General features: G+C 53.2%; 2 protein-coding genes across 6 annotated transcripts in view; one reads left to right on the forward strand and one right to left on the reverse strand.

Annotated features, from left to right (window-relative positions):
- Positions 1-1,219: 1,219 nt before the first annotated feature.
- On the reverse strand, positions 1,220-12,128 carry GSTZ1 (glutathione S-transferase zeta 1). 4 transcript variants are annotated; one of them, XM_080679122.1, is made up of 9 exons: positions 11,859-12,128; positions 8,468-8,519; positions 6,625-6,692; positions 6,058-6,138; positions 5,502-5,627; positions 4,348-4,426; positions 3,783-3,835; positions 2,990-3,039; positions 1,220-2,203 (listed from the first exon to the last, which is right to left on the reverse strand). In XM_080679122.1, the coding sequence occupies exons 1-9, from the start codon at positions 11,871-11,873 to the stop codon at positions 2,077-2,079; spliced, it is 651 nt and encodes a 216-aa protein (XP_080535248.1). In that variant the 5' UTR covers positions 11,874-12,128; the 3' UTR covers positions 1,220-2,076. The 4 variants fall into 4 exon arrangements, with proteins under 4 accessions (XP_080535248.1, XP_080535251.1, XP_080535250.1 ...); XM_080679125.1 differs by lacking the exon at positions 11,859-12,128 and adding an exon at positions 8,797-8,849; XM_080679124.1 differs by lacking the exon at positions 5,502-5,627 and having other exon boundaries at positions 11,859-12,049.
- Positions 12,129-12,191: 63 nt separating this feature from the next.
- Positions 12,192-14,838, forward strand: part of POMT2 (protein O-mannosyltransferase 2) — a 42,700-nt gene continuing 40,053 nt past the window's right edge. Inside the window, exon 1 of one of the 2 annotated variants that reach the window (XM_080678922.1) lies at positions 12,192-12,572. In XM_080678922.1, the coding sequence (XP_080535048.1) occupies positions 12,325-12,572 (248 nt within the window). In that variant the 5' untranslated portion in view covers positions 12,192-12,324. The remainder of the gene's footprint in view (positions 12,573-14,838) is intronic. The other variant, XM_080678923.1, reaches the window with a different exon arrangement.

A 14,838-nucleotide genomic window follows, 5' to 3' on the forward strand; every position in this document is an offset into this window, starting at 1 on the left:
AAAGGAGCCCAGGATGAGAGAGAAGAATTAGATCCCTGGGGTTAAGGCTGAAGAAAAGGGACTCCTGGCTGAGAAAGGTGGCTTCCATTTGAACCAGATACATCCACTGAGTGGCCCGATTATTATGATCTCTGAATGCATAATAATCTGGCCACTCAGTGTATATCCTATATAATAAAAGGCTAATATGCAAATTGTCCCCTCGACCAGGAGTTCGACCAGCAAGCAGGCTGGCCAACCAACCGCCCATGTCCCCTCCCCCTGGCCAGGCTGGCCGGACCCACCCATGCACGAATTCATGCACCGGACCTCTAATATATATACACTGAGTGGCCAGATTATTATTTTCAGAGATCATAATAATCTGGCCACTCAGTGTATATCTTAGTTCCCTGTTTAAACCTCAGCCATGCAGGGGAAATGCAATCACAGATATGGGACCCCAATCTCCCTACAACATCTCTGCCAGGTGGTGATCCTGGTTCCAGTTGAACATTGCTTGGCATGGGAACCAAAGGCACGCTGTTACCTGCTTGGTCTCCTGAACTAGTCTGGTCGGTAACTGTTCACACTGCCCATGGAGGAGGCTGCCTCCAGTTCTCAGACCATTCATTCATGACTGGATTTACCCTCCGTGCCTGATCCGGGATTGGTCCACAGAATGCTGCCTCTAAAGGTGAGGGACTGGGCTGAGGGCACTTCCCTGTCAGTGCTGGAGTGGAACACTTAAGGGTGCCATTCCGAGTCCTGGGAACTTAGCTGGTCACAAGTGCCTTCTTTCCTGCTTCTTTTTTAAAATACTAGAGGTCCGTTGCACGAAGAGATTTGTGCAATAGGCCTCCTTCCCTTGGCTTCCAGCACCGGTTTTCCTCCGGCACCTGGGACCCAGGCCTTCTCTCTGGCCGGAGTCTACTGCCTTTGCTGCAGACTCTGGCCAGAGTCTGCCTTCTTGTCTTTGCTGCAGACTCCAGCTGGAGTCTGCCATCTTCGCTGCAGACTGCTGTCTTTGTCTTTGCTGCAGACTCCGGAGTCTGCAGTTTTAGTCTTCACTGTGGCCAGAGTGCCGCTCCTGTAGATCCCTTCGCCCCCTCTTCCCCCGCCCCATAGCAGGCGTCCTGCCCCTCCCTGCCACTCCCCATCTGGAGCAGCTGGGCGGCTGCCATCTTTCTCCTTCTAATTTGCATATTCCCTCCTGATTGGCTGGTGGGTGTAGCAGAGTGATGGTTAATTTGCATGTTTCTCTTTTATTAGTGTAGATATTTTGGTTGATTTCAGAGAGGAATGGAGAGGGAAAGAGAGGAACATCAATGATGAGAGAGAACCATTGATCAGCTGCCTCCTGCCCCCGACTGGGGATCAAGCCCGCAACCTTGGGCATGTGCCCTGACCGGGAATCGATCAATAACCTCCTGGTTTATAGGTCGACAACCACTGAGCCATGCTGGCCAGGCTTTCCTGCTTCTTATATCTCTTCTCCTTTGGATCTTGTCTGACTCTCTCAGGCAATCTTTTGGGCTTAGGTACCAGGGGCCACAGGGTGGGCAAGGGGCTGGTGACTTCCTCTCCTGGTCTAGGCATGGGAATTCCAGCTAGAAAGAATGTTCATCTTCGGGAACTGCCTTAACCAAAACCTGAACATCTCAGTCTTAATGAACAACCAGGAGGCCTGGGCTTCAGTTTAATGATCAAATTGCAGGGTGGGCATTCTTTAGAGTCAGCTACAGTAGAGGGCTTGGGAGGTGGCACACAGACTTCCTATGGCTCTCCAGTAAACTTGCCAGGCAGTTTGGTCTGCATTCTCACTTCACCTTAATGACTGTACCATGACTTAGGGAGCAGGTAATGTTCCTGCATCCCTCCCTACCTCCCAGCATCCTCCCATCCCATTCTGACTGCATTTGACAGATGAGGGGATGAAGGCAGAACGAGGTTGTGTTAAGGCAGATCCACAGCTACAGTTCAAGTTCAAGGGATAGGAGTGCAAGTCTTCTGCTTCTCCATTTAGGGCTTGCTCATTTCCAGGCCTGTTCAGCCCACCCAGCTTCTGCTCCTGTACCAGTGGGCGTGGTTTGAGAGCTAGGCCCTCAGCTCCGGGGGCGTGTCTGGCTGCTGGCAGGGGTGAGACACTTGGAAAGCCTCCAAAGCCAGCAGTGCCTTGTTGATACGGCTGATGGTAGGATAGGGAGTTAGATCCACCTTGTACCTGTGGCAGAGAAACACCCACCTCAGGCAAGGTCAGCAGGGGTACGGGAGACTGCCCTGTGGGCGGCACAGAAGCAGGGCTGGAGGAGGCCCCTGGGGCTGGCCAGGGAAGGGCTGGGAAGGTGGCCCTGCAGGTGGAAGGCTTATTTTCACAGATAGCTCTCTGGGGAGGGCTAGCTCTTATGCAGTATCGTTTGATGTCTCTGTTGCCTACTGCTCCTATTCCAAGCAATGGCTATTTATTGAGAACCTACTATGTGTAAGAGACAGTGCTAGGCATTTATAAATGAAGCTTGTCTCTCCACCTGAGTCATAAGCTTCCAGAGGGTAGGGAATGGGTCATACATTTCTGAATCCCTAAGGATCCCTAACGCAGTGCCTTCCACAGAGAGGTTCTCATTCATGCCTTCCTGAGGGTTGATGCAGGAAACAGAGGTGGAGCTCACCACAGGGCACAGACACACCATGTCTGGGATAGCAGGCTCTGGGGGTTTCTTATAGGGGGGTCCACTAGGTGAGCCGCTCCCTCTTAGAAGGAGAGGCTGTGCAGGATCACCTAGGCTGCAGCTGGGCCTGGGAGAGGATGCTCCACTGAAGACCTCTGCCTGTCTCTCCCAGGCCACAGTGGCTGGCGTGGCTTGGCACAGGGGCCAGCCAGGAGGGTCTCTGCGTGAGATGCTACCTTAGTAGCTGAAGTGGGGGTGGAGGGGCTGACTGTGGGAGGAGGCTGGGCACTTGGAAGGGAAGAGCCAGGAGGAAGAGGGAGGGTGGCAGAGTTCTCGCCTACCTTTCAGCGTTTGCCACCTGAGGCACTAAGCAGAGGTCCGCCATGGACACCTGAAAGAGAGTTGGGTGGGTCTGCATCAGGGTGTGCACCCGACTCACAGGCTGGGACGGTGTGTCTACTGGTGACAGTACTGGGGTGCCAGCCCTGAGGTTCCCATTTGCTTCTGGCTCTTCCATCCATCCCTACTGCTCCCTCCCCCTCCTTGTGTCCCCTGGGCCTGTCTGGTCTATCTCCAGAGCTGAGGGCCTTGCTCCAGTTGCCCTGACAACCAACTCTGTGGGTGGCCAGAGAAGTTCTGAATGCCTTAGTGGATGTACTGTGCTTGTGAAGGGCCCTTAGTGAGGGGTCCCAGAATGGAGGATATGCCTTGGGAGGAACAGGGGCTGGGAGGAAGAGGGGCTGAACGAGAATTATCACAGGCCAGGGCCTTAGCAGTAGGAGTCAGTGGCACTGAGCTCTAGAATCTCAGGATTGGGAGGGAAAGGAGACATCATCTAGTTTAATCCCTTGTTTGCTGCCTAGATCACCTCCTCCTTTTCTCAGACATGAGATCTTCAGCGTGAATGAGACTCCCTTCCTGCTGAGGCAGCTGACTAGGAATGAGCACAGGAGCTCCCCAAGCTCCCTTCTGCTTGGCACAGGGAGGACCACCTTGCTCCCTTCTCCTCTCCATCACCACCGCCCCCCTCCGCCCTCGCTGAGCCTGCCCTGGGGTGGAGGGATGGCTTAGTCTAAGTGGGAGAGGGTCGACACGAGGCAGGAGGCCGCTGTGGTCAGGCCTGGGAGAGCTCACCTCGTCTCCCACGCAGTATTTCCCCGCTGTGCTCTGCAGGATCTGCTCCAAGGCTGTGGGGGGACATGAATAAGCTTACTCTGGCACAGAAAAGGGAGACCGGCCTTTCTGGGCCTTGGTCTCCATAGTTGTGAAATGGGCGGGATCTGAGTGACAGGCTGGGGCATGTATGCTGGAGGGAATATGGCAGCCAAGTCTAGAGTGAGTTGGTAGGGACGAGGGGATGAGATGTTTTCCAGCTACCGTTCCCAGAGGTGATAAGGCCTGCCACTGGCCCAGGCAGCAGCTCTTACACTGACGGGCTGGCACTTCGCTGGCCTTGGTTTCCTGGCTGGAGTAGGCCATGAGGCAGAGGTTGGGCCATCCAGCTCCAAAGGGCCTCAAGTTCTGAGCTTCCCAGAGGTGGAGGCCAGGTTTGGATGCTGCCCAGCCCACTGCCTCCTCAGCCCTGCCCCCACCCTCATCCATGCCATTGTCAAGACCAAGGAGCCTGGAAAGCTGTTTCAGATGCTCAGGACCATGGGCTTGAGGGCCGTTTCTCTGAGAGGAGTAAGGAAGGACTCACCATTAAAGCCAGAACTGATGGCCTTCTGGGCCCAGGCCAGCTGGTTCTCCTGTCCTACTTGCTTCAGGACAGACAGGTTCTGTGCAGCCCGAGGAAAGTCTGTGATTGGTTCTGGGAGCCAGGCTGGGCCTGCTCAGCCAAGCCCCCCAGGAAAGCTTAGTTCCCAAGTGTCCCTGGCTGAACATCTGTTCTTCTCTGCCCCCAGACTCTGTGAGCCCTGTCCTCCCATCAGGGCCCCAAGGTTAAAGGGGTTGGTGCGGGGGGGAGTGATCTCAGTAACCAACTTCTCAGGCTGTCCCAGTGGCCCCTATGGTCTGGAAACCTCTGACTCTGGCAGAGATGTGCAAGGGTGGGGACATAGAACACAGCCATGGCCATAACCCGAGCCTATCTCCCTTGCATCCCTTCTCCCATACATGGTCCCTTGTGAGGAGTGGAAGTAAGATATGGATGTGGGGTGGGGGTGGGGAAGGCACATAGGACGGGCTGTCAGGAGATTTGGACTCTGGTTCTATCCTCACACCCCTGGAGCCATTTCACTTCTGGGCTCAGTTTCCTCATCTATAAAATGAGGATGACTGTTTGCTACAACCTCCTTTGTTACAAAAAACAAAGGGACATGGGGGTGAGGGCACGGTGCACAGCCACGGTCCTGGGCTCTGGTCCTTGCTCCGTCACACTTAGCTGAGTGTCTGCAAAGTCACTCCACCTTTCTGGGCTATTTCCTCATTTGCAAAGTCAGGGGTTAGCACAGATGAATTGTTGTATTACCTTTTAAAAAAATCAGTGATGACTTTACAAAATAAAAGTCTTATGGGAATCCCAATCTATGATACCAAACAGATGAAAGGGAGGCTGCTCTGGTTAAAGGCAGGCGGCCTGGGCTGTGCTGCTCAGACTCTGGCCCCTTCTCCTGCACACCTCCCCCCCTCACCTGGCCCCTCCCCTTCCACACCTCTAGATGCCCAGGGCTTATGACAGTGCAGATGGGGACCCAGCAGAGTGGGTGATTTCTGGGATCCCTCCCATTCCCCTGCCCCACCATGTGATCTAGTCTAAGTTCTTGAAAATCCCTCCCTGTCCTGCCACCTCACACCCAAGCTGGGCCCCTACTGGGCTGGCCAGTCAGCGAGAGAGTGCCACCAGTGCCACACCTGCAGGGGCTGGATGCCGCCAGCGATGAGGTCGGAAATCATGCGCACAAGGACCCTCTTCTTTGGGTCCTGAGGCAGGAGCCGCGGAGTGGGCCGAGTCTCCTCCAGGTACTCGATGATGGCCAGCTGTCCAGAGGGAGCAGTGAGGGGAGCAGGAGAGGGCCCAGGGCCCCTAGACCAGAGGGGCAGGGCCTGCAAACTCCTCCTCTTCCTCTTCCCCTTCCTTCCCTCCTCTCCCTCCTCTTCCTCCTCCTCCTCCTCCTTGCCCTACTCAGCTGGAAGCCTGTAAAGCCAAGAGGCTCCCTTGGGGTTGGGGGGTGGGGGTGGGGATGAGCTATTTTTGGACCTCATCCTGCAGAGCTTGTTCTCCCTATGCTTGAGTCTCCCTTCTCATCCCAAAGCAACCAGCCAACCTCCCTCCCTTTAACAAAGATTTATGGCTATGGTGTTCCTACTAAGAGCTGGGTGCTGTGGCTACACACAGGCAAGGATGAGCTGTGAGGCCCTCTCCTTCGGGTACCACTCCCTGGAGGGGCCTCCCAAGCCCTGCACTCACCGACTGGCCAATGGTGATGCCATCAATCTTCAGGGCTGGCACCTGCTTCATGGGGTTAAGTGCCTGGAATTCTTTGGAGAACTGTGGAGAGAGGGTCCTGGTGGGCTGGGTAGCCTGGCCTGAGTTGGCTAAAGCAGAAAGGCCCCAGGCCTGCTGCCCACCCCTGCACCTCCCTCCCCTGGGGAAGGCCGTGGCTCGAAGGCTGGAGGTGATGCCTGGGCGATCTGTGCAGTATCCCAGCCTCCAGTGGCTGCCGAGCTCCAGGCTTCATCCCAATGGCCTGTACATGAGCCCCTCACACACTGGCCACCTAGGTACATGCAGAGGGCCCAGCATGGGCAAGGACCCACTTGCTACCCACCCTCCTGGGGTCAGGCACTGAGAAGCCGCGCTGTGGTATGGAGCCTGAAGCCTGGGTCCTTCCCATGGCTCCTCTTGTTGCACAGCTTGCCAGCCATTCCCATAAGGGAGAGCCAGCAGCCTCCTCTGCCAGGGGGCCTCTGCACCCCCTGCTGGGTTCTCCAAGGCCTCCAATTCCCACGTTGTGGCCAGGGGCAGCCTCCTTACCTGCTGGCCCCCATCCTTTATGAGGTTGATGGGCACTGTTTCATAGTCGATGCTCTTCAAGGCCAGAGCTAGGAGAGACAGCCGACAGTAGAGTCAGGGGGCAGCCTCTGCTCCACGTCCCAGGGTGACATGAGGCTGCAGAGGGAGGCTCCTTTCTCCATATTGCTAGGCAGTCCGGCTTCCTTGGGCACCATCCAAGGCCCTAACCCAGGTCCAGGACACTCTGCCTCTCTTGCCCTGGCACAGTGGGCTCTGGAGGACAGCAGGGAAGTGTCCTCCTCATTTCTTCCCCCTCCAGGGCCTTTAACAGTGGCCAGTAGGGCTTTGTGTTGGAGACACACAGTTATTCCCTCATGCAGGCCTCTCAGGGCCAAGGGAAGGGGCTCATGTGACCATAAAGCACACACACAGGCAGAGGACACTGTTTAGAGAAGAAGCATTTTGCAATCCATTTTCTCTGTTCTGTTTACTACGGATTGCAAGCGGAGCATCTGCTGTGACCCCCCAGTGACCAGGTTTCCTCTCCATCCCCTCTGATGACTCCCCCTGGCAAGGTGAGGGTAAAAACCCTGTCAATGCTAGTAGTGTGTGAGTGTGTCCATGCACACTTGTGCATTAAATATGGGGATGGCTGGTCTCAGGCAAGGGCAGAGGAGCTAGGAGCCTGGGAGACAAGGCGCTCCTCCTCAGCACTGGTCAGCTCCATTCTGGAGAGTGAAAGTTGTTGAGACCGAATGGGAGAGACCATGTCTGCAGGCCCTACAGAGACAGTCAGTGCTCATGTTGCTCCTGCTTCTGGCCCAGCCAGGGCAAAAGCTCTGGGCCCAGGGAAGGCATCTTCTTGGAGAAATGTGCCCTCTGGCCCTCCAGTGCCCTTGCCTACTGATTCCAGTAAGTACCAAATGCTTCTGGGATGGGGGAGGGGTCATGGAGGACGGCTTTCCAGTTAGGGCCAGCTTCAGATTTCATCACTTTCATTTGCTAGCTCATGAAGCTTTGGGCAAGTAACTTCCCAGGCCTCAGTTTCCTCATCTGTACCATGGGGACAATAATAGTAGCTCCCTCCTAGGGTTGTCAGGTTTAAATGGAGTTATGCACACAAAAGCACTCAGCATATTCTCCCTCAGCATGAGCTGCTAGGACTCTGACCTTTGCCAAGGGCTGTGTTAAACTGAGGGAGGGAAGGATTAAGCTGGGGTGGACAATGGCCAGTTCTGTTAAATTGGCCAGATCAAATAAGATCTGAGGAAGGCCAGCTGTTTCCTGCCAGTTACCAAGGTCCTCTAGATTTGTGAGCCTGCTTTAAGCATGGTTGCTAAGGAGCTTTGGAGGGCAGGGTGGGAGAGGCAGGGGCCCAAGAGAAAAAAACAACCCTCCCCCCTCCTCTGGTTGGACTTCCTAGGTGGAGATGCCATTCAGTGCTGAGGGCTCCAGGAGACGGGGATGCTGGTTGTTGGGGGGTGGGGGGAAGAGGGGTGGGAGGAGACCTGTCTGGTAGAGCACCCCTCTGTCCCAGGCCATCTTTTTTTTGTTTGTGAATTCTCACCCAAGGATATATTTCCATTGATTTTTAGAGAGAGTGGAAGGGAGAGGGAGAGACAGAGAGAAATAGATGTGAGAGAGACACATCAATTGGTTGCCTCCTGCATGCATCCCAACCAGGGCCCAGGAACCTGCAACCAACATACCCTTGACTGGAATCGAACCCAGGACCCTTCAGTCCATGAGCCGATGCTGTATCCACTGAGCCCAGCTGACTAGGGCCCAGGTAATCATTTTCACCTGGGGCTTCCTCCACCCCATCCCACCCCAACGAGGCTTGTGGTGGAGGCGCAGCTCTTACCGATTCGAACTCTCCAGGAGCACGAGCTTCGGAAATAGGAATAGAGGATGGGCTGAGGAAAGAGAGGACAAGGGGTACATTAACCCATGCGGTGGGTCCCAGCCCAGGAGCCCACTGGAGAGGAGGCCCCAGCCCCAGCCAGGGGTCCAAGCCAGCACTGTGCCTCCCCATCCAGCCTGGCCTCCTTCCTCAGGCCAGAGTCAGAGCATCGGGGTCAGAGGCCTCAGGAGTCCTGTGTAGTCCCTCAGCTTCAAACTGTGCTGTCGTGCATTTCTGAGGTCTGACAGGAACCCCCAAAAGGACAGCCAGCTTGCAAGGGCTCTCCTTACCTTGCCAGACTCAGTCATGGTGCTGTGGTGACCCTTGGCCTCCTGAGGAATGTCCCCTGTCACAGAGCAGCAGGGCAGGGGGAGGGATCCGGAAGGGGTAGATCCCATGAGCCAATGGGGAAGCTGCGGTAGGCAGGCGTCAGGGGGACTTTGACTCAGGTCTGAAGGGGCATCTTTTCCCAAACTGTGGGAGGTTTCTTATGCTCCTGGTGGAGCAAAGTTTGGTGTCCTGGGCAGACAGGGTAGCTTAGTTCTGAGGTAAGTAGTTCAGGGGGTGCAGTGGGCTGGGAGCTGGCATATGGGGGTCTGATCCCCATGCAGGAACCAGCTCTGTATGACCTTGGACAAATTCTAGTAAGCCTCTGCCTTCTCTATTCTGTAAAATGAAGAGCTGCCCTAAAATGATGGCTTAGATTCCTTCCAGTAGTAGCAGAAAGACCAGGAATTCTAATTCTTTTCTGTCTTTTACTGCTGACAGTATTACAGATGTCTCCCATTTCCCCCCTTTTACTCCCCAGGAATTCTAATTCTTGATGCTTTTGTGTCCATTGCTTTCAAACCTCCGACCACCAGTCCTCCAGGCTGTCAGCTGGCCTCATAAAAATAGCTGGGGTATATGCCCATTCATCCAAAGCCGAAGGCGCAAACTGGCAGCCCAAGGTTCTGTTTGGTCTACACAGTTTTTAAAAATGTTTCAATTACACCTTAAACTGGTTTGGCTCAGTGGATAGAGCGTCGGCTTGTGGACTGAAGGGTCCCAGGTTCGATTCTGGTCAAGGGCATGTACCTTGGTTGTGGGCACATCCCCAGTAGGGGGTATGCAGGAGGCAGCTGATCTATGTTTCTCTTTCATAGATGTTTCTAACTCTCTATCCCTTTCCCTTCCTCTCTGTAAAAAATCAATAAAAAATATTTTAAAAAAATAAAAATGTTTCAATTACACTAATCTCTCCCCTTATCTGAAGTTGTGGATTCAACCAAGTACAGTTGGAAAATATCCAGAAGAAAACATTACATTGTTATTGATGTGTGCTATGTAGTCAAGCCTATGATGGTTGCTTTGGTTGGGTCTGTACTGAATATGTACAGACCTTTTCTCTTGTCATTATTCCCTGAACAATACAGTAGGGCAATTACTTACATAGCAGTTACGCTATGTTAGGTATTATAAATAATCTAGAAATGATTTAAAATATACCTTGCTATTTTATATAAGGGACCTGGGCATCCTCAGATTTTGGTATCTGTGGGGGACAGGACTTCTGGAACCAATGCCCCGTGGATATCGAGGGATGATTGTAGTTGCCAACATTAAAAAATCAGGATGTTTCATATACAAATCCTGTTGACCGTTTTTTCGTTATAAAGTCTGGAGGCAGTGGACTTGGCTTCCTGAGCAGCAATTTATTGGAGCTAGTTAAGGGCCCCCTTCAGTCAGGCCTTGCCTTCTCTCATCTGCCATGGCCCCCACTTGGCCCACTTCTCTTTTGTTGTCTTCAGGCCTCTGCAGCTGAGCACGTGACCTCTCCTCTAAAGTTTAAGAGACTCAAAGATAATTCGCCTGGTGCTTCTTGGGTAACCTGCATTTCAAAGCAGGACCAGGACAGTCATTAGCACTCACGAATGTTCCGGCAGACACATGTATCCACATGGATGAGGGAGAAAATAGAATTTTTCTACTATTCCTCTGACTACAGACATTTCACCCAAGTTCCCTCTCCCTTTTGCATCCCCCAGCACACCAACCTGCTATCTGAACCTGCTTGCATCATCCCTGACCTACCAATTCTGTCCTATAGGCAAGCAAGGGCACATGTGATAACCCAGGCCCTCCCAAGTTGGTTCCTGAGCCAGGAAGTTCCAACCTGTACTGAAGGCACTTTTTGTCTTGGCGCAGAGGGCAGGTGATGGGCAGCGGGTGTCCTTAGAAGAGCAAGAGTTGGGTAGCTACAATTGGATGTACCATATTTGGAGGTGCATCATTTTCCTTACTGAGCCAGACTAGAGAGGCCCCTGGGGCCAAGATAGGGACTGCTGGTGAGGGACCGACCACTAGAGAGTGGCAGAATCAGCTCGAGAATCCTTTAAGAAATGCCTTTCCTGATTACTAAATGTCACACCTTTGACCTGTACTAAGGGTGGCCAGAGTCACTGTAAATGCCACTGCCCTCAGGTTTTCTACTTATGGGCCATCAACTGACATACTGATGGGTAGTTTCCACTCTTTCTTTTACCAATGATAATTATACAAACAATCCCCTGTTCCTTTTTACACTCGCAGAGCTGAATTTTAAGCCCAAGTATCCATCCCATCACTACTCTGGTAGGAATTCTGTTTCTAATTCTAGTATAGATTCTGACCACTCTAACAGATTTTATTTTTTAAATCCTCACCCAAGGATATGGTTTTCATCGATTTTTTAAGCCATCTCTTAAACATGACTTTAGAGAAAGACCCCTAAAATCCCCGTTGGGACTGGCAGAGCGCTACATTATTGAAGTAATGCTATATCCCACCTGATGTGCCTGCCACCCTTCTTCGAACTACAACATCAGTTCTATTGGGGCGCGTATTAAAATATGCAGATTCTCGGGCCCATTCCTCCAGAGATTGACAGTGGCTCGGGGGCGGGCCCAGGAAGCTCCTCAGGGGATTGTCAAGTGCCACTGCCTCCCCTCGCCCCTGATGTTCTCTCAAAATGCAAGCAACCCCGGAAAGCCACGTGTTAACTGTTCTTTCCGGCCGACACGCAGGGCTGTGCAGACTAGGTTGGCGAGGGACGATGTTTGGGAGCCCTCGTAGAGGGGTGGGGAATCAGGCGAAGTGTGTGGGATCCGCTACCCGACCCCACCGCAGGGCCCCACCAGGGTGCGCCGCCGCGGTCCCCATCCTCCCAGGACCACAGACCCCATCAGGCAGCGCGCAGGCGCGAAGCGGGACCAGCGCAGCGCACTGCAAGCTGGGAGTCGTGGCTGGAACTGTGGGCGGGGCCCGACTCCCCTTAACTCCGCCCCCAAGTCTCAGTGAGTAGCGCCCCTCTCCCCGGATGCGAGGCACAGACCTTGCCTACTTGCATCTCGCACTTCGGGCGACCCCTCGTTCAGGCCAGGAAATCGCGCCTGGGACTCCCCGACTCGTCGACGCCTGAGGCCCAGTGGGACACCGACACCTCAGAACCCAGGCTTCCGTCTGGGGAAAACGAGGGGTTGGACTAGAATGATCTTTATGGTCCCTCCTAGCTCGCCACGCCCCAGGCCCGGCACTGCTGGGAATTGCAGTTCTTGGATCCCGTTTTCTCCCCGTCCCGGCCCGCATGGCCCGCTGGTCCGTCATGCTCTGCGCCACTGGCCGCCTCCTAGCGGCCGAGTCCACCGCGCTCCCCGCCCAGCCCAGAGGCCGAGGTCCGCGCCCCGCTGCCGGCACAGGGAACTACATTTCCCAGGGCGCCCCGAGCTGTCCCTTTGTGGCTTCTAGGCAGGACGGCTAGCGTGCCCACGGGCCGGAGGGCGAGCCTGAGGAGGGGAAGGATGCGGTCGGCGGTATGCGGAGGCCTGGCAGGGTCCGAGCTACGTCATCGGAGGGGCCGCTGTGAGCCCCAGGCTGCTAGGGCCGCGGTCCCGGAGGAGGCCGCTGAGGCTGCAGCGCAGAGCCCCAAAAGGCCTGCTCCTGGCTCACGGCCCTCCGAGGCGGCCTATCGGCGGGTCCTGTTGGCTCTGGTGACGCTGCTGGCCTTCGCCACCCGCTTCCATCGTCTGCACCAGCCACCTCATGTCTGGTGAGTGACGGGCGGGACTCAGCGGGCACCATGGTAACCTGGAAGGAGGGATGCGTCCTCGGATTGGTCCTGGGGCACGGAGGGGGCGGGATTCACAGGGAGAGGGGGCGGGGTCGCGCTGGAAGGGAAACTGAGGTTTCCGGTGTTTGCCTCTGGCTAATAGTCTGAATCTTGGCTCTGGTGGGTGGCAGTGGGATTCTTAGGATCTGAGGAAGCAGTTTTGATGCCTTCCACGTTATGCGGCAGTGTCTCACCTGGCTCTCACATTGTGGCTCTTAAATTAGGTGCTTTGAATTTTCCAAGGAGAACCAGAAATTCTTAGTACTGAATTTCCTCAAGACGGAGTTCCTGATCTGCAGAATTTCCAAGCATCAGGGGAGGGGGAAATTCTTAACTGGGTACCTTGATCCTTGGGAGCAGGGGCAACTTGGGTGTCCCGGGGTGGTGACAGGGGCTCTAGGAAGCAGGTCTGGGATCATCCTGTGAGGAGATATTTATTTTTTGAAAGATTTTAGTTTGTGGAGTCAGTTGCAGGACTGTGGTATGGATTTCATTAGTCGCCAGCTGGGAGGAGGAAAAGTTTTATACAATCTGAAGATGGTTAATTTGTTTGGTCAACAAGTGATACCACATTTTCTCGTTATCACTGAGGAGAAAGTTAGTGTCGGGGATGTTAGAAATGGAACTCCTTGACTAAAAAGCAAGCACACTAACAGACTGTTAGCTTGGAAGTTAATAAATTCATGAGTCTTGGCAGAAGACATGAGACTCCTGGGTCAGAGACAAGGGACATTTTACCACCACACAGGAGGCAGGATGAATAGTGGCATGTTGGAGTCAGTTTCCCTTGTCCCCGCAAGTCCCACAGGGTCATGCTATGGGCCCAGATGGATGATTGTACACAGTGGGTTTCTTTTTATTTATTTTATTTTATTTTTTTAAAATATATTTTATTGATATTTTACAGAGAGGAAGGAAGAGGGATAGAGAGCTAGAAACATCGATGAGAGAGAAACATCGATCAGCTGCCTCCTGCACACCTCCCACTGGGGATGTGCCTGCAACTAATGTACATGCCCTTGACCGGAATCGAACCCGGGACCCTTCAGTCCACAGGCCGACGCTCCATCCACTGAGCCAAACCGGTTTTGGCAGTGGGTTTCTTTTTAGCTTTGAGTAACAACAGCTTGGGGAATGTACTATTTTATAGCAAGCAGTAAGCAAGCTTACTTTTTGCCCTGGTGAGAGACATTACCTCATTGGTCATGGTTGCTTGGTGAGAAATGGCCCAGGTGAAGTGCAATCAGGGCCTTGCATTCTTGGCATATGCAGCGAGATGTGTGGAAGTACAAGAGACTCATGGAGGATTGTATCTCCCATTAGTCTCACCCCTCGATCCTACACTGTCTTGGTTTCTAGCAAATTCTCACATGAATATGCAACTCCATTGGCTACTCTTTTTAACCTGGCTGACAGAGGCAGGGACCAAATCTGTTCAATTTGTTCATTTAATGAAGGCTGCTTTCAGCGGGACTCTAAGCAGCAGGATGAGGCCAACTTGTGGTGTTAATCTCAACCATGTTCCCCAGGGTCCTAGATCCAACCAGCTGTGAATAATTAAGTGTACAGATCAGGGGATGAGGAAAGGACCAGTAAGTCTTATTTTAGATAGCTGGGATATAGTCTGACCGCTCAGTGGTTGAGTGTCGACCTAGGAATCAAGAGGTCACAGTTCAATTCCCGGTCAGGGCACATGCCTGGGTTATGGGCTCTGTCCCCAGTAGGGGGCATTTAGGAGGCAGCTGATCGATGATGCTTCTCTTATTGGTGTTTCTATCTATCCCTCTCCTCCCTCTCTAAAAATCAATAAAAACACATATATATTTTAAAAAGTCTGAGACCAATCCATCACGATCTCTGCACAGGTATTTAGACTGACCTCTAATCTTTGGTGTCATTGCCAATAATTATAGTGGGTTCTCCGTTAAAAAAAAAAAAAAAAAAGCAACTTTCATGCCCAATGGGAAGACATTCTGTGGCCCACTCTTCCTTACATCCTAATATATTCCCTGAAGGGGCACAGGCCACTCCAGTTCAGGCCTTTTTGTAAATGTTATTTGGATCACTATGAAATTTGATTTAGATCGCATTACAGTAGTTTGGCTAAGCCACATGGGCAGTGAGTGTTACTGAGTTGTTACAACCTCAGTTGCTATACAAGGCATAGCCTAAGGCCCCTAGAGTGTCAGGAGAAGCATATGAATTT

Source organism: Plecotus auritus (assembly GCF_963455305.1).
Source record: "Plecotus auritus genome assembly, chromosome: 1".
Taxonomy (NCBI): domain Eukaryota; kingdom Metazoa; phylum Chordata; class Mammalia; order Chiroptera; family Vespertilionidae; genus Plecotus; species Plecotus auritus.

Bases quoted from the DNA above. Each gene is read 5' to 3' on its own strand.
- GSTZ1 (XM_080679125.1), bottom strand. The intron at 3,836-4,347 runs GTGAGTCCTTCC...GTCCCCCCACAG, and splicing joins CATCAGTTCTGGCTTTAATG to CCTTGGAGCAGATCCTGCAG. The intron at 3,040-3,782 runs GTGAGCTCTCCC...ACTCTCTTTCAG, and splicing joins AATACTGCGTGGGAGACGAG to GTGTCCATGGCGGACCTCTG.